Source organism: Oenanthe melanoleuca, chromosome 3, assembly GCF_029582105.1.
Source record: "Oenanthe melanoleuca isolate GR-GAL-2019-014 chromosome 3, OMel1.0, whole genome shotgun sequence".
NCBI classification, from domain to species: domain Eukaryota; kingdom Metazoa; phylum Chordata; class Aves; order Passeriformes; family Muscicapidae; genus Oenanthe; species Oenanthe melanoleuca.
The window spans coordinates 61,346,852-61,371,590 of NC_079336.1; the positions used below are offsets into that span (position 1 = coordinate 61,346,852).

The 24,739-nt window shown below is 39.9% G+C and overlaps 1 protein-coding gene across 1 annotated transcript; it reads left to right on the forward strand.

Moving 5' to 3' along the window:
• The first annotated feature begins 5,481 nt into the window (after positions 1–5,481).
• Positions 5,482–22,698, forward strand: IL20RA (interleukin 20 receptor subunit alpha). Its single transcript, XM_056487518.1, has 7 exons — positions 5,482–5,648; positions 15,869–15,967; positions 16,628–16,806; positions 17,473–17,648; positions 18,255–18,399; positions 18,951–19,090; positions 21,508–22,698. The coding sequence occupies exons 2-7, from the start codon at positions 15,894–15,896 to the stop codon at positions 22,417–22,419; spliced, it is 1,626 nt and encodes a 541-aa protein (XP_056343493.1). The 5' UTR covers positions 5,482–5,648; positions 15,869–15,893; the 3' UTR covers positions 22,420–22,698.
• The last annotated feature ends 2,041 nt before the right edge of the window (positions 22,699–24,739 follow it).

Here is a 24,739-nt window from a genome sequence, read left to right on the forward strand (position 1 = left end):
ATGTTTCTGATAAGCAATTTAAGAAGCCTGGTTTGCATAACAGTCACATTTTTTAGCATATCATCATGATTTTCCGAAGGTTCACAAGAGACCTCTTGGGAGTTACACCTAATCTTTCCTAATTCTGCACAGCAGGATTTCTCTAGTTATGCCTTATCATACCACTTGACTATCTAACAAATTAATAAAGGGAATAGGATGAAAGAAATAAAATGGCTTAAGTAGCTCAGTGAGACCTATGCATACAAATGATATACTGAGTCATTTTTCCTCTACTAACCCCTCCCAAAGAGGCAGTGAAGAGATATGCAATTCATAGTCCAATCAGGCTGCTTGTGATCCCACTTAATCCTTGGGTACAATCTTCTGATGTTATGGGGGCTGCTTTCTGAGGACAGGATAAATTATGTCTCTCCAGGAAGGATATCAGTTGTTTTCCTCTAGAGGAGGCATTACCTGGTTGCCATCTCTATCAGAGGATCTTAACTCAGAGGTAAACTTGCTCTTGCAGGCTGTTGGGCTCAAACATTCCCTAGAGCACTTTCTGCTTCAATGAGTGTCCTGGGTCAAGCTCAGTTGGGGACAGTGCTGATTATTACAACTATCTCAGTCACAGTTAGTTGGTTTTTTCCATCTCTGTGAACTCACTTTGGTTTTACAAATCAGGAGTGGTCTTGGCTGTGCTCAGTGGTTTGGTCAGCTGTTCTGGGCTATTCAAATCAGGATTTGTGAATACATCACTCAAAATAGCTCTACAGCTGTGACTTAGGAGGGTGGAAGAATAGCTTTTGCCTCCATGCTTGCAATGATTTAAATTTACTGGTTTTGGTAGCATCAGTAGATGGAGTCAGATAATAAAATAATAAATGAGCTCTGCTTTATTTTCCTTTGGATACTTCCCTACAAGTTTTTAAATAACAGCATGGAAGGTAACAAAGCTAGCAGACAGGCAGTCTTGTCATTGATGTGGACAGTGTCAGAAGCACTTACTGGCAAAGAAACAAGTACCAGGATTAGCAAAAGAGACACCTTGCCATCAATCTTCTGCTGAGCTGAACTCAAGACCATTGTCTCTTGATTGCACCAGCAAAACCTAGTAGCCTGCACCAGAGTTTTAACCTGGCTGGCAGAATATAGCTTCAGCAACAGAGAACTGATGAGTAGGCAAGGGAAGTTGCAAATATGAGAGACACAAAACTGTACAGAATCAGAAAAAGGCATCCCAATCTAAACCTAAACCAATTGGTTCAACCTAAAAGTCCCTCTTATGACTTGCAATGTGGTTTGTCAGGTTATGCAAGACACAGATTTGTTCCTGCAGCAAGCACAAAAGACACAAACACCACCTTTCTCAGTTCTACATCTGGATTTCAAAACATAAGTCTGATAGCATCTTTTAGTGCTTTCACATCACAGCCAGCCTCTCGTTAGGGGCAGAAATGAGCCAAGCCACAGACTCTCATTCAACAACATGAAAAGGTTCCTGGGTTGTTATTCTTTACAGCTCAGCCATCCTGACTCTGACTGCAGCAAGCTCCTACTGCAGGGTCCAACTGCAGATTCTGATTGCTGGTTATTTCCTGCTGGACTCTGACTGCAGGTATTTGGTTTGCAGACTCTGAACACAGCTTGCACCCAGCTCAGCTGTGACTGCAGGCTCCAACAGCAGCTCTGACTCCATCAGACCCAGACTGACTTTTAACTGACTAACTAACTTTTTGACTGACTAACCCAGGGCAGATCTTTTACTGCAGCAACTCTCTTCCTTGTTTCATTCTTCTTTGTGTCTCTCTGGATTGTTCCTTCTTCCTCAGAGCTCCTCAAGGTCCTCTTTCTTCTAGGCCTTCTATTTCTAAGATTCTCCCCAACCAGATAACCCATTCCTTTTATCATACTTATCTTTATTATTTCCAGTTGCAACCCATTAAGGGCAAGGCTATTCCTCTTCTTTGGTAATTAGTACAACTGTGATTTATCAGGGGTCAGGTCACCTGTAATCTCTTCTTCTACACCCACAATTTCAACTACTTTTTCTTTAAGTCCTCTAAAGAATACTATAATACTACTGTTCTGTTGAAAGAATGCAAAATCAAAAATTTCCTGAAATGTTTTCTGAGCAACAGTGTAGGTTTATCTTTACCATGTATAATTTAAAAATTGCCCAAGGTAGCCTACCTGTATCTTAAATGACAACGATTAAAATTTTTCCATAGAAAGGTCAGTTGTGCAAGGCTGGATTGGACTGTGGCCACATGTCTGAAATTTCCAGTTCCTTCTAGTCTTCATGTTGTTCTTCATGAATACATTTGGCAATGTCTGATGCTATATCCATTTAAATTACTCTTTCATTTACACTCGTGAGTTAAACTATTTACAGAGTAAAGTATTGGCCCTCGATTTTCCAAGACCATCTCTCTATTTGCTGGCAAGAGGAAAAGTCTCAGAAAAGTTCTTATCTTCAGTGACAGAGGGTCCAGATCCAATGGGATGCATCTAGGATGTGATGCTCTTGACTGAAACTCTATTTTGTCCAAACAAGGCTTTTCTTATTGCTTGCAGACAATAAATATGGTCTATAGAAATATCTGTGCTGTCCACCTACCTCACTCTTCGCCTGCTAACACACCCAGCAGCAGTCACCACCCAAGCACTGTCAACACATCACCATCAATTGGCAGAAACACAAGGCCAGACACTGCCAGCCTCACTCAGGCAAATTTCCAATGAAAGCCAACAGCAATTTAGACTGAGAAAGGAGCATGGAATTACAGGTAGTGCTGGAGCCAAAAGCTGTGTGTGCACTGTTCCACAAAATAAATGTATTTCTTAGAAATTTGAGCAGTACTGAGAGTGAGATTGCTGAAAAGCACAACTATGACTTGATTTCAACTGCTGCTCTTGTGATCAGGGAAAGAGAAAGAAAATCAAAAAGGGCACTTGAACTCCCAGATTGATGCAATCAAGCATCACTCCCCACCCTATCAAGCACAGAATTTCCTCCCACCTTCTGGGCTTCTAGGGCTAAGGATGTCAGGTAAACAAAACCCCTCAAGCCTGCCAGCAAGTTCCCTGGAGAAACAAACTGCTCCTGAACACACCATGTTATCAGGAAAGATTATCATCTCTTTCTCACCCTTATTTGACAAAGGTAGACACTTATCCCAACACCATTTCAACACCCAGCTAAAAAGGAGAATAAATCAAAATGTCAAGGATTCGATTTTTTTCCATTTATAATACATAATCCTAAATGTTCTTCTGACTTCTCCATTGCATGGAGAAATTTTTTTAATTTTTTTTTTAATAAAGAATAAATTCTTCACCCTATTCAGTCTTTTAGCCAGTTTGCACAGCACTTAAATTCTAACCACTGTCTTGTACAATAAATCTGGAGTAAATCTGCAGAAGTTAAGGGCTATATGCAAATTTGCTATAATGTAAATGAAAGATCCTGTCCTGCTAAAATGAGATTATTCTAACATTAATTTCTTATGTATATATTTTATTTTAGACAAAAAAAAAACTAGAAATTGAGTGGAACAAGATCAAACTACAGTGGAGACAAAGATCCACTGTCACGAGCGAAGATGCAGGCAGAGGTGATAGCAAATTGTATTGGCAGTGCCAAACTCTGGCAGGAAATGGTTATTAATTTTTCTCTTCAAGAAAAAAAAAGAAAATGGAAAATAAGACACTGAAATTGAGGGGCTACTTTCACTCTCTGTAGTACTCAGAAGCTTAAGTTGCTTGTGACACAGTTTCCAGTCTAAAGTTGCAATCTTCCTAAGTCAAGTCAGCTGGGACATTTCCAAGACCAAGGGTGGAGGAATAAAAAAAAACACCAGAAAGCCTCCTCTCCCCACATCTGCTTAAAATGCACTTAATCCAGAAGAGTGCAAGAAGTTTCAGCTGAATGTGGAAACATTTCCAGTTAGAGAAAGTAATGTCATCTTTCATCAAAGTCTTTGTGAAAAATCTGACCAAAATTTATTGACAGGAGAGACACCGCACAGCTGAGTACCTGAGCTCACTATATATCCTCTCATCACTCACTGTATGTATACTTAAGGCCATGAGCAAGCAGGATTACTTGCCTTGTGACCATGGGTTTCAACTTTGAACAGCTGTTCTCTCTGTGGAGTGAGAATTGAGGCTAGAAATCTCTTTTTCTGACCACCCTTTCAAAGTGGACCTCTGTATCCAGAGAAAGGCACTAAGTGCCCCCTTCCTAACACAAACAGCACAACAGGGAGAGAAACAGGAATTGCAGGGAAGACACAGAGTGACAGGATCAGCTAATTGGGAGAGAAACCAGTGTTTCCATGGAAATGCATGGAACACATGGAAACAGGATCTGGGGTGAGAGGTCCATCAGGAGCTTCACTGCAGTGTATATCTCTGTATGTATGTATGTACATACTTACAATACATATTACCCTATATATGTACCATGTACAGTTTCTCATCCTCTCCAAATTAGAATTAGGTAAACAAGCAAGACAATAATTCCCAGACACAGCCTCTTGTTTCAGCAGTCAGCCTGTGCTGACCATCACTTTGGTGAATTGATCTGTAGCAGTTGTGTTGATACCTGGCTCTTGTTTGTATTACACTCCTTTAATGTAGAAAGGCCTGAGGGAAGTGGCTGGTGGTGAAGAAGAAACCAAAATCTGGCAGAAGGGTGCCAAGATGGAGGAGGTAAACTTGAAGGGAACAGAACAAGTGGCAGGACAGCAAATCAGCTCAGTTGGCAGGAAAGGAGCTGGCAGGGGTCCACCTAGGGGAAGAAGGGCTGATGCCTCAGCACCTTGAGCTGCTAGAGCTCCCAAGTATTCAGCGTGCATCCTTTTAGGTCCCCTCATCTCCTCAGTGAGGGCTGCACTGAGAGCTCCACACGCACTCAGAGAGAGCTCTGTGCACAGCAAAACCAGGTTATTTCTCACAAGTCCAGAAATGCTGAGGTGGGAATGTGCCTCTGCATCCCCCCTGCTCCAGCCCGGGTCAGGTGGAGCAGGATGCTCAGCTCCATCAGATGGATTTTTAATATCTCCAAGAATAGAGACTCCATAGAGTCTTTCCATCTTCAAATACACAATTAAATGCGAAGTAGTGGGGAAAATCGGATCTTTGAACACCCAGTGATGTACCGCGTTAGCCTTTAGCTTCCTCTGAGAAAAAAAAAGAAAAAAAAAAAAAAAAAAAGAAAGAAAAAAAAAGTGTGTGCAAGAGCATCCCACTCACGTCTTGCGGTGGTTTCGAGGGAGAATTATTCATCAGTGAAAGCGCTGAGGGATGAGGCAGAAATCACCCCTGAGCTCGGAGGCGGTGTCGGGGCGGTAGGACCGGGCTGCGGCAGCATCGCCGGGCGCTCGGCGGGTCCCGCAGCTCCCCCTCCGCGGGAGGGCACGGCCCGCCCGGCTCCTCCTTCCTTCGCTGCCCTGCCCTGCCCTGCCCGGCTCTGTCCTTCCCTGCCCTGCCCGGCTCTGCCCTGCCCTGTCCTGCCCGCTCCCTGCGCGGCGCGGGGCGCTCCGGGCCGGGAGATGCGGCCCCGATGGGCGCCGGGCCGCTGCTGCTGGCGCTGTCGCTGCTGTCGCTGCTGTCGCTGTCGCTGTCGCTGTCGCTGCCGCCGAGCCCCGCGGCTCGCACAGGTGAGTGCCCCTCCTGCCGCGGGGGGACGCGCATCCCTGCCCGGCTGGATGCGAGCCGTGACTCCCTCCGCCCGGAGCCGGCTCGGGCGCTCCGTGCCGTCCGCCCTTGTGCTTTTGGTGTTCGTGGTTTCGGCCGGGTATTCCCGTAATGTTTCTTCATCTTTTCCTTTTCTCTGGAATTAGGCTGGAATTAGGCTTTACCAAACTCTGTATTGATGTTGTTGTCAGCTCTAAGTTGTCAGCGTGCTCCTGAGATAGTTCTTACTGTGCCCGTTTGGGTAATTCCCCAAATACCTTTGGTGTTTGTAGGTTCCTTGCTGTTTGACAGGCACCACCCGAAGGAGTCTAACTGAGCACTCACGAGCTAAATTAAAACAAAAGTCAGGGTGGGATTTTGGCAGAGATACTCAGCTCGTGGTTAGTGTCCTGAATGGTTCCAAGCCCCTTCTCCCACCTGTTGCCTGTATCATATAGTGGCAGTCACACATCCAAGCACGAGAGACAGAGGGAGCAAAAAGGGCTGTGGGAGCAGCTCAAAGAATGAACTGTACAACATGGACAAGGATGTTACCCAGTGGGAATGAGCTTTTATACCATAGTGTGTGCAAGGGGGAGTCCCTCGCTGCTGTTAAAATCACACCTTATTTCTTTGTTTATATATATCTCCTGTTAAAAAAAAAAAAAAAAAAAAAAAAAAAAAAAAAGAGAGCAAGGCATTGGAGGCATTAGCGGACCTTCTAAGAAACCTACTCTGCCTTTCTGCTTTTGTTCTCTGCTGCAAGTGTTGCCTCCAAAATTGAATGCATAAGGACAGAGTCTGCTCTCATTTAACTCCACAGCAAAACTTTTTGATCTTGTGAGATTTGGAAGTTAATGAGGAGAGTTCTTACCCTGGATGCCTTCAAGCACCACTAAGTACTGTGTCCCAGTCAACTCTTCTGACAAACTACTCCAATATGCATCAGTGATTTTGAATTGCTTTCAGGGGTACCAATACCAAGTACTTTTTAAGTAACTGATCACATAATTTTCATCTTATTTAAGTCTGATGGTCATCAGTGCAAGTATTGTGGAAAATCTGTACAACTGGCATTCAGTTACCCTTGAAAAAACCCCAAACTTTAAAATGTGTTTACTACTGGGTTTGATTCCAAAGAAAGTTTAGAAAAATGTCAGGGGGTTATCATGCTTTTGTCTAGTGGCTGTTCAAGGCAGAAGGGAATCTGTTTGTGCATTCCTGAGGTTTTAGCCGGACGTGATTTCAAGGTTTTGTTGACAGTCAGCAATGCCAGCCTGGAAGGGAGAGCATTTAAATGCTAAATTATAGCTTGACCTTTGCAAAACACCTTTTGTTTTCAGTGTGATATGTTAGTGGGCATGATTTTACCCTTACTGGGTTACAACTACTGTTCCAGTAGTCTCTAACTGTATTCTGTTTTCAGGCCCTGCTGTTTATGAACTGTATCTAAAAGACTGTCTGAGCAAGGATAAAAATTTCACTTGTAACTGCAATTGGGGCTTTTATGAATTGGTTTCGCTCAACCACTTAAAAATTGGTACTGTGGAACAAACTAAAAAGTGCAGAAAATGTGAAATAAAATGGAAAATTAGGTTTTTTTAATTAATGGGATCAAGAAATGTTCAAGCACGTTCCTCTCTACCACATGGGAAAGTTTAGCAATTTTTGTGAGAAACTGATAAGGATATGAAGGAACAGCCTGGATTTTCAAAGTGGTAAAATACTATGTTATTAACTTATAAACCTTCATCTTAAATCCTTCTGCTTGCTTTTATGGGAGGTTTCCCAAATCAGATTCTTCTGCAGTTAGAGAAACCTTGAAATTCTTGGCCTGTAGGCTCCAGTCTCTCTCTTGCAGATCCACACAGAAGAAGGAATGCACAGGTTACTACAGTGTATCCTTATTCTGAGGAAAGGGAAATGAGCCTGAATGCTGTACTGCAAAACTAGAAGCATTTTGATTTATTTAAGGCATATTTACTATTTTCATTTGTGTAAGATATATGATTTTGAAGCAAATCTCAATAATTTCTCTTACTGGATTTTCGTATTGTCTGTATTGTGACACAGTCCTAGAACTCTATTTCTTCTGGATGAAGCTGCCCTTGAAGATGTGTTCATCAGTGTATCTAGTGCAAGTACAGCTGGTCCAATGCTAAAATGGAAAAACCCAGAATCTATATAATGTAGACAAGGTTTTCTTGGTATTTTAATCTAACAGACTTGCTCATACTGAGTTGCAGTCCTTGCTAGCATAGATCCAGCCTTAGATTCCACTGGAATTGATATGTGGCTATATCAACTACATTTCATATGATGCAACTTTGAAAGATTCCCCTTTTTAATGTTTTCTAATAGCAGTTTAAGTTGCTTGTTCTGCATTGACATACCTGATTTAATTTACGTCTTTCATATTTCACTTTGTAGTATTTTTACTAAATACTTAATAAATAGTAATTTGAGGAGCAGCTTCAGGCCTCCCTTTAACCAAATTTCAATGTTTTCTTCCACAGTTACTAGAACTGTACTGGAATGTACAAAGCATCTCTTTTGATGTTGTTCTGGGAAATACAGAATAAAAGGCTAGAAACAGGAAAAGCAGTGGGGAAAAAATTTGTAGAATAGAATGATTTTTTGAACTCTCAGCTTGAAAATCTTGTGCATATAATATTTTGTATAACCTAGTATATGGCTGTATATTTTGCAGGATTGAAATACATGTGTGTTAGTGATAATCTGTGTGTTGACTAGAGAGAGCATAAAGCTTCAGTAATAAGAGTGGAAGTATATGGGGGGTTGAGCTTGGAGTTTTTGCACAGTATTTCCTTGCTTTCCACTACTGTGAAGGAAAGAAGAGTAAATGTAATATAGAAATAAATAAAAATGGATATTGGCATAAGGAGAACTGCAGTGTATGAGGAAGGAGTGTCATATTGATATAGCTGAAAGGCTTATCCTTGTCTTCTCATCTTCAGCCTCCAATCTCATGCCAGGCTCTTCCAGACAACACTGTCCTAGCCCTAGTACTTGGCTTTGTGTATGATTCCTCAATCTGACAAGTTCTTCTTGCCTGATCATTAGAGATGGAAATGGTTAAAGGAGGCAGCTCATTCCATAGAGGCACTTCCAACAGCATTGGGATTTGTGATTAAAGCCAAAAACTTAGATGTGCCTTGCAGTTCCCCGTGCAAACACTCAGGCTCACGACTGTACCTGATATGAAACAAGTGGTTAGGATAACTCAGGTAATTTGTGTGTGTAGTTTCTGTTTATGTTTGGTTTTATAGTTTCAGCTTGTACAAATTGATTTCTTCTGATTGAGTTTTCCTCAAGAAGTCTTATTATCTGCAAGTAAGAGAGAGAAAAGCCATGCTTTATGAGCCAGACAAAAGATCCTGTATTTTAAGAAGCTTAACTTTGTAAGAGCCTGAATTTTGGAACTCAGGATCATTTCTAGATAAAAATTTAAAATTACATACAGCTGTTTTCTTTGTACTTGCTGTGCCAGTACTTGCTGGCACCAGGTTTCTGAGTCTCACACCAGTGGAGGGGTGCCACAGGAGCTCTCTGCAAACAGTTCCTTCCCAGAGGCATTGCCTGTGAGAGGTGAGGCATTACAATTTGGTCCTTCTTCTCAGGTCTCAGGTGCAGAAGGTGTTCAACTTTCATCTTCTTAGGATTGCCTTTCCCTCAGAAAGGAAGACAAATGCTCCTCCCCCATGGATGTTACATTCAATCTCCTGTCCAAGGCAAAATGTGGATTCAGAATTGTGGATTTCACTAATGAAAATTGTTTTGGCTCCCAAGAAAAGCAAAATCCCTTGTCTAGAAAAGCCTTCAGTAGGTCACAGAGCATGGAGCAGCATCTACTAGGCAGTAAATATAATGCTGTTAGTTCTAATTGGACTGTTGTTGCCTAATAGCTGTTAGTGCTGAATGATGAAAGCCAAACATAATTTTGGCTTAATCTATATGTAAAAAAATAGATATTTTATGCAAAGATATTTTATGTACCAAAAAGTGGTGTATGGCAATTTGGCTCATAACTGTCACAGAGCATCATTTTTACAATATTTCAAATAGAAAGCTTAACTCTTGGATACTTTGAAAAACAAATACAAGATGCCAGAGATATTCTAACTAAGCTTGCATGTTCTTGGCTGTTCAGTGTGATTGATCTAAGCAGTAATAAATTGGTAGTGCTAAACATGTTCTAGGTCGAAAAGAAAAACTTCAATTAAATGCTAAACAGTCAGGCAATTTCCAGTATTTCATATAATTTCAAAACATCTGTCTTAAAAAACAGCTATCATGCCATTGCATTGTGTCACTACTGAGCTTTTAAAATTAATGCAGTTCTTTTTGACAAAAAATTGTTTTGCATGCCAAACTTAACAAAACCTCTTTCCATTTTAAATTAAACAAACAAAAAGAACCAGACTGGAACCAGACCAAACCATCAAGCACAAAACACTTCAGTCAATTTACAACTCTGAAAGCCTTGAAAGGGCTGTGACTAGTTTTAGACAAGCCCACCTTGAATTTCACCCACCTTGTTTGCTTGTTTCAGGCCACAATTTGTTGCTCAGAATTAATAGAAAACACACCTACAATAGGTTTTGCCTGCTGGAGTGCATCAAGCAAAGGTGTTGCAGCAGGGCATGGAGAAGGTGGTGGGAGCTCTACCATTGTACTTGTAAACTTTCCACACAGAGGGAAGAATATTAAGTTTATTTTATTTCATACAAGTTAGCAAAAATGAATGGGTGTCAGCTGGCATGGTCCTCTCCAGCTGTCTCCTAACAAGCCTTCAATAGACTGAAGACTTTCTCCTCCTTTCTGGACTGAGTCTGAAATGTCTTTTGACCAATATTCTCTTTAGAGGTGGTTTTTGCAAGTTAGGGCATGGTTTGGATAAATAACGGCAAAGCTTCACATGGAGGAGGAGAGCCTGTCAGGGCAAGCCGTAGCTTCAGTCCCACTTCCCTCTCTCCTCTTCTTCAGGCTGTATTTCCACTCACACTCTTTGATGAAATTACCTCCTCAGGCTCACCTGTTCCCAGTGGCAGCCTGCCCATTTCTGGAAAAACAAACCCCAGTGCCCCATTCTCATCCTTCTCATCCTCACCTCTTGCCTCAAGTTTTTCCATCTGCTCCACCACCAGGTTTTCATGCAGTCTCACATTTGCCTTTCTGTTCCCCGTGTGCCCCCTGTGAACAGGCTGTGATGGGAGGGATGGGCTGCTCTTGTGGGAGAGCAGAGTGTGCTTTGTGGTTAGCTCTCGAGTGCTGCTATGACTTGAACAGGAAATCACCTCTGTGCTCCTCCCCACATTCCCACCAGTGCCGCTCGAGTCAAAGGGTTTCAGTACCCTGACTTCACACCCAGCGACAGCAGAGTTCCAGCAACCCACCAGGAGAAAGGCAGCTGAGCTGTCATGGCTCCTACACCTCTCCTCCTCCCTCTCCTCCTGCTCCTCTCTTCCTCATTGTTCGGTCTGCTGAGTTGGAATCAAAAAGAATCTGCATGGAGAAAAGCTTTCAGGATCACTTAATTTTTAAGAAGTTTACCCATTTGCTTAAATTGTTGCTAAGATGATGTGTAAGTAATAAGTTTGCTAAAGTGTGTTCCTGGCTTTGCTGGATTTCCCTTCCTCTGTGTAACTTGTGCTCTCCAGTTTTGGCTCAGTACCCCTGTTTACCACTTGGTGCACTCTCTTGCATTCCTGCAGTGGCCAGTGCTGACTTGTCTGGAGCCCGAGATGTGCCAGAGAAGACAGCCCCAGACGCTGCCTGAACACTGAACACAATGCTAAATGGACATTTGCTCTGAGCAAATGACCATTTTTATTTTTTTGTTACACTTAGGCATGCATATCAGGGACTATTTTTCACATAACAAATCAAAACAGATGAGCTGGAGGGAGAAAAGAGGAAAAAATGCCTCAAAACCTGAAGAGCAACAGCTTAGAAGGAGCAAACAAGATGTCACAGGAGTATGGTGAAAGTCACCCAAAGTTGAACTGAAAGACTAAAGAAGGAGCAGTGGCTTAGAGCCTTCATTGCCAGAAGCAGTGTATCCTAGATTGTTCCTTAATTTCTTGATGTTTCCCTGGTGGGTCTAAGTTACCAGTGGGAAAAGGTAAATCAGGGACAGCCTGTTTGAAAGTCTGTCCCCTCTCTAAGGTGTGTAAGTGGGGGTTCAATCCATGGCCTTGAAGTGTCAGCTGCAAATGCCAAGGCTCAGCCGTAGTGATGCCCACAAATTTGGTACCCAGCACAAAGGTTTCCCTGCCATCAAGGTGCTCCCAAGGGCCACTTTTGTATAAGAAAATATGACCACAATTGAAGCCAAAGTGTCTGCCATTGTCAGAAAAGCAGATCCTTGTTTGAATTCTGAGATGACTGTAGGGGAGGAGTTATTGATTTTTACTTCTGTGGGTAGCAAGACTGTTGCAGTAACATCTTTCTATCTTAATGCTTCCCACACCACTCACAGTCTCAAGCTGTATCTTACAGTTGTCTAGAAGGTTCTGTGATCTTCTTTGTTGCTTTGTGTTTGATTGCATAATTTGGTATTTGCACCTCTGTGCCATGCCACAGTTAAATACAGCAGGTGATCACTCTGCTTTAAAGGGATATAGTAAACAACAGTGATCACACAGGAGGCACTTGGATACCAATAGGTCAGCTTTCAGTGGGTCCTCTGCCTTCTTCCCACCCCAAAATTTTTGCCACTGAACAGAAAAAATGATCTAAGCTTTTCTGTATTTTTATATTTTTATGCTTTGCAGCTGCTGGGTTACTCAACTGAAGTGCAAAGCTAAAAAATCTGTTTAGAGCCAGAGTACCTGGGTAGTTGCAGCTGTATTTGTTGTGCAGCACTGACATTAAACACAGCTGTTTGTCACCAAGACAAGCAGAGAGACCTCCTAGCTGGTAAAACACAGATGCACTGAATGGGCAATGGTTGTAAAATGGAAATGATATGTGTGTATCCTTGTGTCTGTATGTATGTGTCTGTGCATGTGTAGATAGATTTGGATATAACCAGAACTGAGCTTTGAACAGCACTGGCTTGAGCAGGGCATGTACTTGGCAGGGAGCTCTGTGTGGTTAAAACTGACCAGGTTTTTAAACCTAGCTGGTGATTTCATAAAGAGAAGGTGAAGCACCTGCCATGCAGACTTTTACTCATGTGAATAATCTCACTGACGTCAATGGAGTTTTTCACTCACATGCAAAGGTGTTTTCAGGCTAAGTCACTTCTGTTTTGGAAAGTCTCACTGTAGCTTATTCTAAGATCAGGACTTGGCTGTTCCTTGTGGTGGTTTGCAAGCCTATATTATTACTTTATTTCCAGTCCAGGTGTCAGTCATGAAGGTGTAAACAATGATATTACTCAAGGTTTGATTTATGCCTTTCCAAAGACAGCAATAAGGGTTCAATTTTTTCCATGCAATAAATAAGTGAAGTGACTGAGTTGAACTGGAAAGTGAATGACAGCCATTGCTAGCAATCAGTGTGGCAGATTAAACCTGGCAAAGCAACATGTGTGTCTGATTTCTGCTCCTAGGCCAGTACAAACTGAAAATGTTCTATATGACACCCATGCCATCAATCCAAATAAATGGAAATGAAATCAGAATATAACTGGACGTAATGAGTTTAAAAATCTAGAAACTGAAAGACTGAAGACAAGCCAAAAGATTGAAACATAGAGCTGTTGCATATACTTGAATTCTTTCTTGACTGATAACCATGTAACATTTAAGCTCTGTGTATGATCTATTCTCTACACTTGCCTCCTGATCACCAAATAGACATGAAGGAATTTATTCTTAACTCTTCCTGGAGACATAGGGAAGTGTGGTAGTTTTGTTCTACACATGCAGAATAATGGTATAACTAACTTGCACAATTTATTGTAAGGGCAAGAGCCCTTCAGTAAAGGGGCAAAACCAGAAATAGAAACCAAATCTCTGTTTCTGCATCTGGTGGAAAGTTAACGGTCTCAGTCCCTTTGCCTTCCAAATCTCACTGAGCTGGGGTTGGTGGGAGCACATCAGCAGTGTTGTAATGCTTTAGATCTTACAAAGATACAGTCTGTGGCTTCTGCATGCTGAGATTGGCTCCTCTGCTCAGTCAGTGTTTCTGTTTTAAATCTTCATTTACCACAGCAGAAACCACACTGGAAGGAGGGAAATTAAAATCTTATAAAAATATAAAAATGTCAGTTTCACGCGTTAATAGTTTAAAAATATTTTAATGTAACAGCCGAACGCATGACTCCTGCTACTTTTAAATGTGCTTGAGGAATATAAATGTTTTCAATAAGGTAGGACAAATGTGGAAAGGTACAGGCAAACAACTTTCTCAACTCTCTTGGGCAGCTTATTCTTTATATTTAGATTTACTTAAAGCAATTGCAGAGGACATTTATTTTGAGGAAATGAAAACCTCTTATTTTTCTAAATTCTGTATTCTCCCACTTGGAAGCAAGTGTTAGAGTAAGGCAAATTTCTGAAGAATGCCTTTTGCTGCTTTTATATCCCCTGGCATCCTGGAACATTTTTTATGTTTCTACAGCCAAGTCTATAGTTTGAGCTCTAACAGGCTGGCTGTCATGGGACATTTCCAGTTGTCAAGGAAATGAGATTTCCTACTTTTTGTAAATAGATAAGCTTGCCCTAAGGACTATACCCGACAAAACTTGTTCTCTGACTAGAAAATGAAAGCCACTGAACACTAAGTGCTAGAGATAAGAGAGAGCAACATTAGAAATACCTTCCATAGACAGTGTTGTGATCTGAAGATACAGATGCACACATATACCAGTACAGCATTACTGAGCAGCTAGAGGCTTGGAAAAACAAGAGCTTGCACTGAGGCAGTTTGAAGTAATAGGTCTCTACAGAATTGCAAGGGGATTGTTTTAATAAATGTATTGAGGGAAAAAAAGCTTTTATTGTTTGACTGAAAGACAAAAGTCTGCACATTAATCAGGAAAATGGTGTGACTTATTGCTTACAAAAGCAACTATATGCTACATATACAGAAGGATGAACATTATTGTTCTGGTAATAGTGAAATATGCTACAAAAATACCCTAAGGTGTGCTTACAGAAGTGACAGCTCAAGGACTATTAATTTGAGCAGCTTCCCACTGTTTGTGCTGATATATTTATCTCCCCCTTTCTTTGCCACATTTTGTTATCTCAAGAACTAGAATTGCATTCCTGGAGGAGAAGGAGATTAAAGGGCTTTGAAAAGTCCTGAAATACCACAGAGTCACTTTTTCTCTTCCCCATTACACTCTTGTGGCTACATGCAATGGGAAGCAGCTCCTTCCCAGCAGTGGCAGCTTCAGGGCTGGGCTCAGGGCTGCTCCCCCTGGAGCATGGCAGAAGTTGCTGGGGCTTGAGTCATAACTCTGAACTCTTAATTTTGCAAGTTATTTAGCAGTGTGGGCACCTTCCTGACATTTATTAGATTAGAGGTGGGTATTAGATATCTTAGATATCTAAATTTGCCTATTTATTAATTTCAAAAGCTGGTGCAATGAACAGCAAGTTAGATGTGTTGACCTTACAGTAGATGTTTGCTTTTGACTTTCTGGAGAATCAAAAGGGATGGCCAAATGACACAGCTATTGTGATCATCCAGTCCAAGTCTCCAGAGTAAAATCATGCTTCAGTTTGTAAAGCTGTGTTTGCAGTAAACTCTCTGTGTCCTTTTTTAAGAAGCCTGCTTTTCCTTTTAAAAATACACTCAGCTACAAGAAGATTCTAGTGAATTATTAAGGATATTTTTTAAATTCTCAGCGTTAAATTTTTCTGATACTCAAATACAGTGGCAATTTAAAAAAAGTGTGTCTCTTCTAGGCCAAGCTTTTCTAGTTTTTGCTTCCAGTCCTGAATATTTCCATGCCTGTCATAAATGGCAAAGCCATTTTTGCTAGAGAAAAAACACACTCAGAAAGATAGAATTTGAGACTGCACTAGGTAGGGACACCTGTAAAAAACTGCACTTTGCACATTGCACTTTGAATGTTAAAAAAGGTAGAATTTATGGACTTTTTAAAAATAACAGTCTCTTTTGGCTACTTTGGGAGTGTATGTATTTGCTGATTCTTAGTGTGTGTTGTTCCTTTCTTATTTTCTTTCTCAGGAGAGTTGTATTGTTCTTTGCCCAACCCTAGGAATGTCCATTTTGAATCCATAAATATGAAGAATGTCCTTCACTGGTCAGCACCAGAAGGCACAGGTGATGGAGTATTCTACAAGGTGAAGTATGCAGTGTAAGTTGGCTTTTTTATTTTAATATGCATTTAAGGAGCAGGAGCTTCTGAGCAAATGCAAACAGGAATTTTCCAAGGAAATCTTGATTCGTATACAGTATATAAGAGCTGGTCAGTGCCAAGGCATTGTTGGTAGCAGGTATATGGCCTTTTTTCAACTGAAAGGGTTTTGAAGTTCATTGTTTGAAAGTTGAGTCTTTCTTTTAAACTAGAAAATGAGGCATCAGGCAGGAATGAGTAGTCTCCTGTTATTCATCTTGGAGACCCTGAGCATCATTGGTGTCCACACTTGGGGATGAGTCACTGACCATTCTGACTGAACTCTTTGTTTCCATATAAATAGTTATCCTGTCCCTGTTATCCTGTGTTTAGAATTTAAACTAAAGCTGTAGCAAAGCTTGACTTAGATTGGTATCACTAATATCCCAGTTAGATTATCTAACTTCTTCTGGATAGGGCCTACTCCAATTTTCATTAAAAACTTGTGAAAGTCTTATGTTTCATCTCAGCTGAAGCTGGGATTCCTTGAAATTTCAGATTTCTGCTTAACACAGAAACTGTTTTATCAGCTATAATAAAGCAGAGAAAATTATATTATGCGGTGACTAATATAATGGAAATAGCTTTTGTACAGCTCCTTTCTCTTTCTTTTTAATATAGATATGGTGTTGGCAAATGGATTAGAAAGCCAGAATGCAGGAATATAAACAGAACATGGTGTGACCTCTCCAGTGAGACCTCTGACTACGAAGAACAATACTATGCGAGTGTCAAGGCATTCCTGAATGGGACATGCTCTGACTGGATGGAGACCACACGATTCAACCCTCTAACAGACAGTAAGGAGAGCTAAGCACACAGCCAGGTGTTCAATGGCCCTGGTTAAAAATGTGTGCTCAGACTGCACATGCCTTCACAGCGTATGATATTTTAAGTTTAGCATGAAGTTACATTTTCTTGCAGGTATTTCACATTTATTAATTTATTCTGCTTTTAACAGAAGTAATTGAAATAATAAAATTGGAATTGGGAGATCTATATATAGTCTAGTATATACTGAATTCTTTTTAATGCTATGGTAAAGCCTTACTCAAGGCAAATCAAATCTGTGGCACATTCATAGTATAAATAACTCTGATTTTGAAAAGGCTTTATTAAACCAATCAGTAAGCATGCTCTAGAATCCAGTATTTCTTATTACTGCCAGATAATCTAAGAACATACTGGTAATTCAACCTATTTTAGTAAATTGAGTTTCAAGGTTGTTTATCCTGTAAAGTCACAGGAATTCGTTGGCAAAATTCCAAGTCACTGTTCACTTTCTCACTGTAAAGATCCTCTTAGTTATCTGATCAAATAATTTTCTGCCAATATAAATAAATTGTTCAAAGCTCTACTTAAACTCCCCCAAGCATTGCAAAAATGTAGTATGATCAATTTGAAACTGGTCAAACCAGTGTGCCTCTGCTGAATTTGACTGCTTTTTGTATTGTTCATTTTTCCAGCTAAAATAGATCCACCCATGGTAAGTGTATCTTCTACTGACAGATCTATTTCAATCATTTTGACTGCTCCTGAGAAGTGGAAGAGTAGTCCTGAGGAAGAATCCATATCTCTGCTCCAGGTGTATCCTGGCCTACAGTACAACGTGTCTGTGCTCAACAAAAGAACAAAGAAACGGGTAAGCTTTGTAGAACTGCTCCTGTTAAACCTTGAAATGGCAAGATCAGCAAACATGTAGTGGACAAAAGTGGTTTGGTGTTTTGGTTGGTTATGTTTGTTTCTTTGGGGTTTTTTGTTTGGTTGGTTTGTTGAGGGGTTTTTCACAAAGGTGCAGGAAATACAGCAATTATTTTGCTTTGGACTCAAAGGTCTACATAAATCCTGTTACCCTAAGGCTCCTATCTTTTCCAGAACATCCCAGTTTGAAATATTTTGTGGACCCATACCCTGTGCCTGTCATCAGTTTGTGTGTCAGGACAGGGCTGGAGTGATGCTTTAGCTCTATTGCAACATCAGCACAAGAACGTGGTCCAGTAGTGACCAATGGTCCTGCTTCAAATGAAGCATGAAATTGTTCAGTGGTGGTACAAGAATCTTTGATTGGAAGAGAAAATAATCAGAGAGGATGTGACTTAACAAGTAACTTGAAAGTTGATTGCTTTTGGAAGAAAAGGATGCAGCTGGAAGTTCTTAGTGTATCAATATTTATAGAAAATGTCTCTGCTCTTGACCTTTCTGTACCTCTGGAGTTAAAGGGGGGAAAAATATTTTTAATGTCTTCCAGTGGTTCTTCTCCATCAGCAACAACACCTTGGTCGTGCCCTGGTTAGAACCTGGAACAGCTTATTGTGTCAGTGCACAGATACATGTCACCACACCAATTCTGGACAGTGGCTTTTCCAAAGAACATTGTATTACCACATTAAAAGGTATGTGTGAGGTGGAAATTTTTTTTTAAAAAAAAGAAGATGCAAGCTAGAAAAAAATCATGGTGATTGAATTTGTGGTTTTTATGTATCCATTTTGAGTGTGATAATGGTTTCTCCCTTCTCTGTCCATTTGTACCAATGAAAAAATGTTAGCCTCTAATAAAGCATAGCTGGGAGGTGCAGAGCTGGGAGGCACTGGAAGGTGCATCAGTACCTCTGGAGAAAAGTATTTGCATTCTTTGAGTTTTAATACATGGATGAGTTTTTTCTCCTTGAGTGCAGTTTGGGAGTGGCAGAGCTGGGTCAATCTGAAGTTAGCAACAGAGAACCTAAGGGAGATGTTGTTACTTCTTTTTAGAATTTAATTTATCATTTAGACAATAATAATAATAATTGCCCTTTACCTCAATTTTTTTTCATTTCCTGCAAATTCGTTGTTTATAAAACATTTGCATTCTGTATCCAAAATGCAATATGATGAATGCACATATTACTGTCTACATAGATCTAAAAGTTGCTTGTTACAATGAAAACTTTTGTTTTATTAACAGATAAAACAGAAGATGAGGCTCTAACAATCACATTTGGATGTATTATGCCTACCACACTGGCTCTCCTCTTTATTTCTGTGGCATGCTATTGTGTGCACAAGTACATTCACATCCACAAACAAAAACATCCAACAAACCTGGTAAGTGTCTTCTGTTGCAGGAGATCACTGTCAACCTTGGCAGTCACAGCAGAGCTGTGTGTTTTCCAGGGCTCCAAGTAGGCTTGGAGGAAACTGTGGCTAGCTCCAAATAAAAGCTCTAGTTGCCACTGAGATCAAGAGAAGAAAGCCACATGATGGGTTATTAAATGCAAGAAAAGCAGAGTAATCAAGTTTGCAATGATCAGAACAGAGCTGTTGGTTTGGGAAGAGTCATTGCCTTAAGCAAGGTCTGAGGTGCACTAGGCAAGGTCTGCCAGGATGTTAGAACTCCATAAATTTATCTAAGATGAAGCACTGTGTAAAGTCAGTTGAACAAAATGCATTAATTTGTTGTATTCAGAAACAAGAAGGGAAGACAGTTAACCAGTACAGAAACACCATGATGTTTTCTTGGACTGTTACTGGGTATTACCAGATTTTCCCTCTTAATTGTGATTGTGGAGAATTTAACACAGATAACTTAACCTGGATTTCAAGAGAACTTTGAAATCCTGCCATATCCTAACATCCAAAAATGTATAAACAAACTCATTCTGTTCTTTAGACAGCCCAAATACACTTTTTGCAAAGAAATGTTCTCAAATTTCTTAGTGCTGCAAAGTTTTTCCATTTTTAGAAAGAACACATAAAGTCTATGAAATGTTAGTGGTTTCCAGATCCTGAGGTCAACAGAACTTTCTCACAGATATCTTTAAGCATGTTGCTCAACCATAAACATGCAATTATAATAATGAATGAAGGCTTCTGTGTTAATCCAATCTGTGTGACACCGTGGGATGGGAGACACAAGGGAGTTGGTTTCAACCTGCTGATCCTGCTGAAGAAGATTAGAGAAGTGCAGAGGTGACAGGAGAAATCTTCACAGAGGGGCTGTGAGTTCAGAAGGCTCAGAAGACTGGAGCAGCCACTGCTGCAGTGTGTTCAGGTGTGCACAGAAACACCTCCTGCACTTGACAAGGCACTGGGTTTATTACAGAACTTTGGAACCACAGAGTGGTTTAGGTTGGTAGGGGCCTTCAGTGGTATCTAGTTCAACCATCCTGACATGGGCAAGGACATCTGCCACTAGATCAGGTTGCTTAAAGCTCCATCCAGCCTGACTTTAAGCACTTGCACTTATGGGGCATCCACAGCTTCTTGGGAAACCTATTCCAGTGCCTCCCCACACTCACAGTAAAGAATTTATTCCTTATATTCAGTCTAAATGAAACCTCTTTCCTTTTAAAACTGTTGTCCCTTGTCACTACAGAGCCTAGTAAAAAGTCTGTCTCTGTCTTATTCCCTATGTTTTGCTCCTGGGATATAGGTCATGGTATGGGCAGATAGCTTGGTCTCTTGGGCAGCTAACAGGGCAAAGCTCTTTGAAGCCCAAGAGCATGAAAGTTGACTTAGTGAAAATTTTCCACTCAGTAGCAGACTAAACTCCTAACTCCAGGAGTCTTTTTTTTCTCTAATAAAGATGTGGTTTGAATGTTGGGAATTTTTTTATGTTCATTGCACTTTTTAATGACCATCATGGAGCTTCAATTTTATTTCTCCACCTCTGGATTCAGTCAATGTAAAGGTCATAAATACAGACCTGGTATTTTAATGATGCTCTCTGGCTTTCCCAACATACAGACTGTTCCACATGTGCACCCTGTGTGGCTTGGGGGCCATGGAATAAACCATTTCTTTTGGTCCACCACTTCTGACCTTTCAGACTACTTAGTGCATCCATTAGTGGTCTTAGTCTTCCATTCAAGCTTGAAAGCACTGATATGCACCTTCTGGTTGTTTTTCCTATTCACTCCACCAGTGCACACACTATGTTGATTCCTGTAAAAAATTTTACTCATTTCAGAAAGATCTCTATTGTTTAATTTGATGATTTTGCACAGTCACAAAAGCAGCCTGTGACAGACTGCACAGTGCAGGCTTTGTGCTTCCACCTGATGTGTAGCTCCCTCTCTGAAAGGAAACCTGGCATTATTTTATTCTCTGTAAGTTATACATTAACATATTACCTGACACTGCTTGTGGGAGCTGGTTGTGACTGCATTTTTCTCTTCAATGATTAAAAGGAGTGGAATAGATTCAGTAATCTTTGGTCCAAGAACAAAAACTGATGTTTTCTCTGAAGTCATATGAGCTTATGCTGGTTTGGAAACAAATGGGGAAGGGGAAGAAAGGGATATTAAACCTGGTCATAATATAGCTTTATTTTAGATATAATAAAAAGCGGGAGCATATTGACACTCTTGAATGTTTATATGATGAACTTTCTTCTTCCCTAAGTTGAAATAACCTCCTAATGAGCTCTAACCTACCCTTATATTTTAAAAGTATAAGATGGTATAAGAAGCAGCAAGATGGTATTTTTATTATACTTCACTCAAAATATTTCTTTTTTCCAGGTATGGCAGTGCACTGACAAATGCAAGGGACGAGTTTTCATACCAAGTGAAAAGATAGTGCTCAACCTTATCACTGTCCCTGGGGATGACTGTAAGGAATCCAGTAGTCTATCAGAAAGAAAAAGTCCCCATTACAACACTGTTTACAATGACACTGAAGGGGAGGATTTGCCTTCTAAACAGGTGCTGAAAGCAAAATATTTGGTTGATATTTCACGTGAAGAGATTTCACTCAAAGAAGAAGCTTTAGTGGAAGGGGACCAGACTGGAAACTGGGCATGTCCTGGCCAGTCTGGAACACAGAATACTTGCAGAGATAAAAATGCAGGGGTTGTGGAGTATGAACATGATGTAAGGGCTGAAGACTTCAGTCCTGGTCAGAAACTAGAAGAGAAGTTTTGTGCCCCTGAGGGGCTGCAGGGTGAGCCACAGATTGCTTTGGAGGACTTGGTTGATATGGAAACAGGACAGCCATATTCCCCCCAACCAGAGATAAGGGTAGCAGACCTCTGTTTGGGACAGAAAACAGAGGAACTTGGTCTGAAGGTGGTTGATGCAGCAGATGAATTGCCAGGTGAGACCCATATGGACTTCATGGACCTGGATATTGAAAAGTCTGGGCAGACATCCTATCATCAGCTGGAAAAACTCACACAGAACCTCACAGAGGAAGGTGTGCAGACCATATTAGTTGATTGGGATCCTCACAGTGGAAGACTGTACATTCCAACTTTGTCCAGTGTTGAAAATCAGGTGTGTGAAGGAATATTCAAGTGTGATGATCCCAACAAAGAAGGAATTTTACTCAGGCTCTATGAGAAAGAAGTATCTGGTGAATCATCTGAGGACCAAGAAATGTATCTCCTACAGTTCAAGGAACAATGGGGACTTCATGTAGAAATGGGAGATTGAAAAGTAGTTTTCTGAAATATTCAAAAATGCAAAATCTTGTTTATTTTGCCAAAGAAAGTGATAGACTCAGGGGAACAGACACGTCCTAATGCTTTGAAGTTTTGAAGTTTTTGGAACTGCCACAATTAAACAATTTATTCATTATATATTATTTGTAACAGTTTCCATAAATGACTTTTACATCAATCATAAATCTCTTGTGTAAAATATGAATGTTGTGAGGTTATATTATTTTTTAAAAATAAAATAATATAAAAATAAATAAAAAGAAAAATATTTTAAAATAAATATTTTTACAGAGGATGCAATTTCTGCAAAAACAAATTACTAACATTTGAAAGCAGTTACTTTTAGGGGGAAAAAACCAACCAAACAAACAAAAAAAAAGAAAAAAGAGAAAAATTTTAGGTCAAAGGAGTTCAGTGAAATGGCTGTAATTGTACTGGCTAAACTGATCTATTACCTAAAAATTGCTTACTAGTGCAGATGGCATTCCCTTTCCAAAACTTGTCACTTTTTCACTTACTTAATTTTTTTTTTCCCTTCTAGTATACCAAACAACCTCATAGCAATGGTTTGTTTGGTTTTGAACAGGATAAGCAAAAAAAAATCTGTACTCTTTTTAAATTTCCATTTTTCAAACTAGTACATGGTAGGTGTTTTTTTAAAGAAAGACCTTTACCTAAATGTTTTCTCTCAGCTATTGTTGCTGCATGACCTTGACTCTGTGACTATTTGTACTCTGAATTTTTCAATTGTAGTCATAGACGTTAAAACCAGAAACTGCATTAGATTATTTCTATTTTTTCTAATTTCAGCATTACAATATGCTGATGACTCCTTAACAGGAGGTAAAAATTGTCCTCAGGTTTTATAATAAAGGTAGAGATCATGCAGCAATGTTACATCTAGCTTACATAAACACCTTTGTTCATCAGGAAGATTAAATAGGAGAAAATAGTTGAGAGATGTGAATTTTTTGCTCACAAAAAAATCAGTCATCCAAAATATTTCTCAGTATTTCCTAAAGATTTCTTCACTAACCTCTTAGTGCATGATCTCATACTGTTCTTTTGCAATGCAGGTCCTCTAACTCATAGGTAGGAAACAATTATTTACTTTTTTCCAGTAGCCCTTTGAATTTTACCCAGTTACTGCTGCCCTAAGACCAAACTCTTGTGATCAGTATATACACATCAGTGTATGTCTACACAAATGGACAGATAAGGATGGTCCAGCTCTGTAAATATCTTTTGGAATGGGTCAAGCAACATTCCTTGAAGAGGAAGGTATCCCTTATTTTGGGTGTGTATTTCCCCTGATCTTATTTGCCAGCTGCTGGTGTCTGCTGCTGCTTTTTCTTTAGGTGAGCAAGCCTTGCACCAGTGGTTATGGATTACTACTTATAAGAATATTTAACATACCATAATCAAGTAATTGCTGATTAAAATGTGAAAACTTGGTTACTTATCCATACAATCTCACTTCATTAAGTTTTTTTGTGGTTGTAATCTTTCACTGCATCTTATCCTGTTTTGTTTTGGCTTTTTGCTTTTTGGTTGGTTTGGTTGGTTGGGTTTTTTTTGTTTTTTTTTGTTTTTTTTTTTTTACTTTTCAGTAACAATTAGGCTGTATAGCATTTATTTCCTCTAGTATTTGAAAAGGCATCACCTTCCCAGTTAACAGTACTTGTGATTAAAATACAATATGCTGAGATTTTTGCAATAATTTTCATCATAAATTTATGCTTAGGAATAGCAGTTAATTTTTAGACCAAAATATTTGTGATAGAAGTTTGCAGCACTTTTGGTGTTACTTCCTCTTGATAAGAATTTGCATTAAATTCAGAACTGATACTAGATTATGCAAACAGTCCTTCATATTTATAAGATACACTTTGAAAGTGTTCTCAGAATGATCACAGGGGAAAAAAAAGCACTGGTGGAAAAGATGTTAATGAAGATAAGAACTTTCTTTTATATGCAAAAGAATTTTTCAAGTTAGCTACTCAAGTTCTGGAACTGATGAAGCAGACATAATAGTGCCTATTTCCATCAATATAATACCAGTAAATTGTTGATGGGCTTTTTAATATCCTGAAAGTTACACATATTTTTCCTCAAAATCTTCTGATTATGTTAATTAAATGAAGCTGATCAGATATGGTGCTTTCAGCAAACCAGTGAGCAAGGAACAAAATACTGCCATGTAAAATTGTAAAACAGTAGAGGGAAGAGCCAAGCAGGAAGAGAGCTGAGATGTTCCTACTCTTACTGCACTTTATTAAACTTTGCTTAGCCACATTTAGTAGACTTAATGC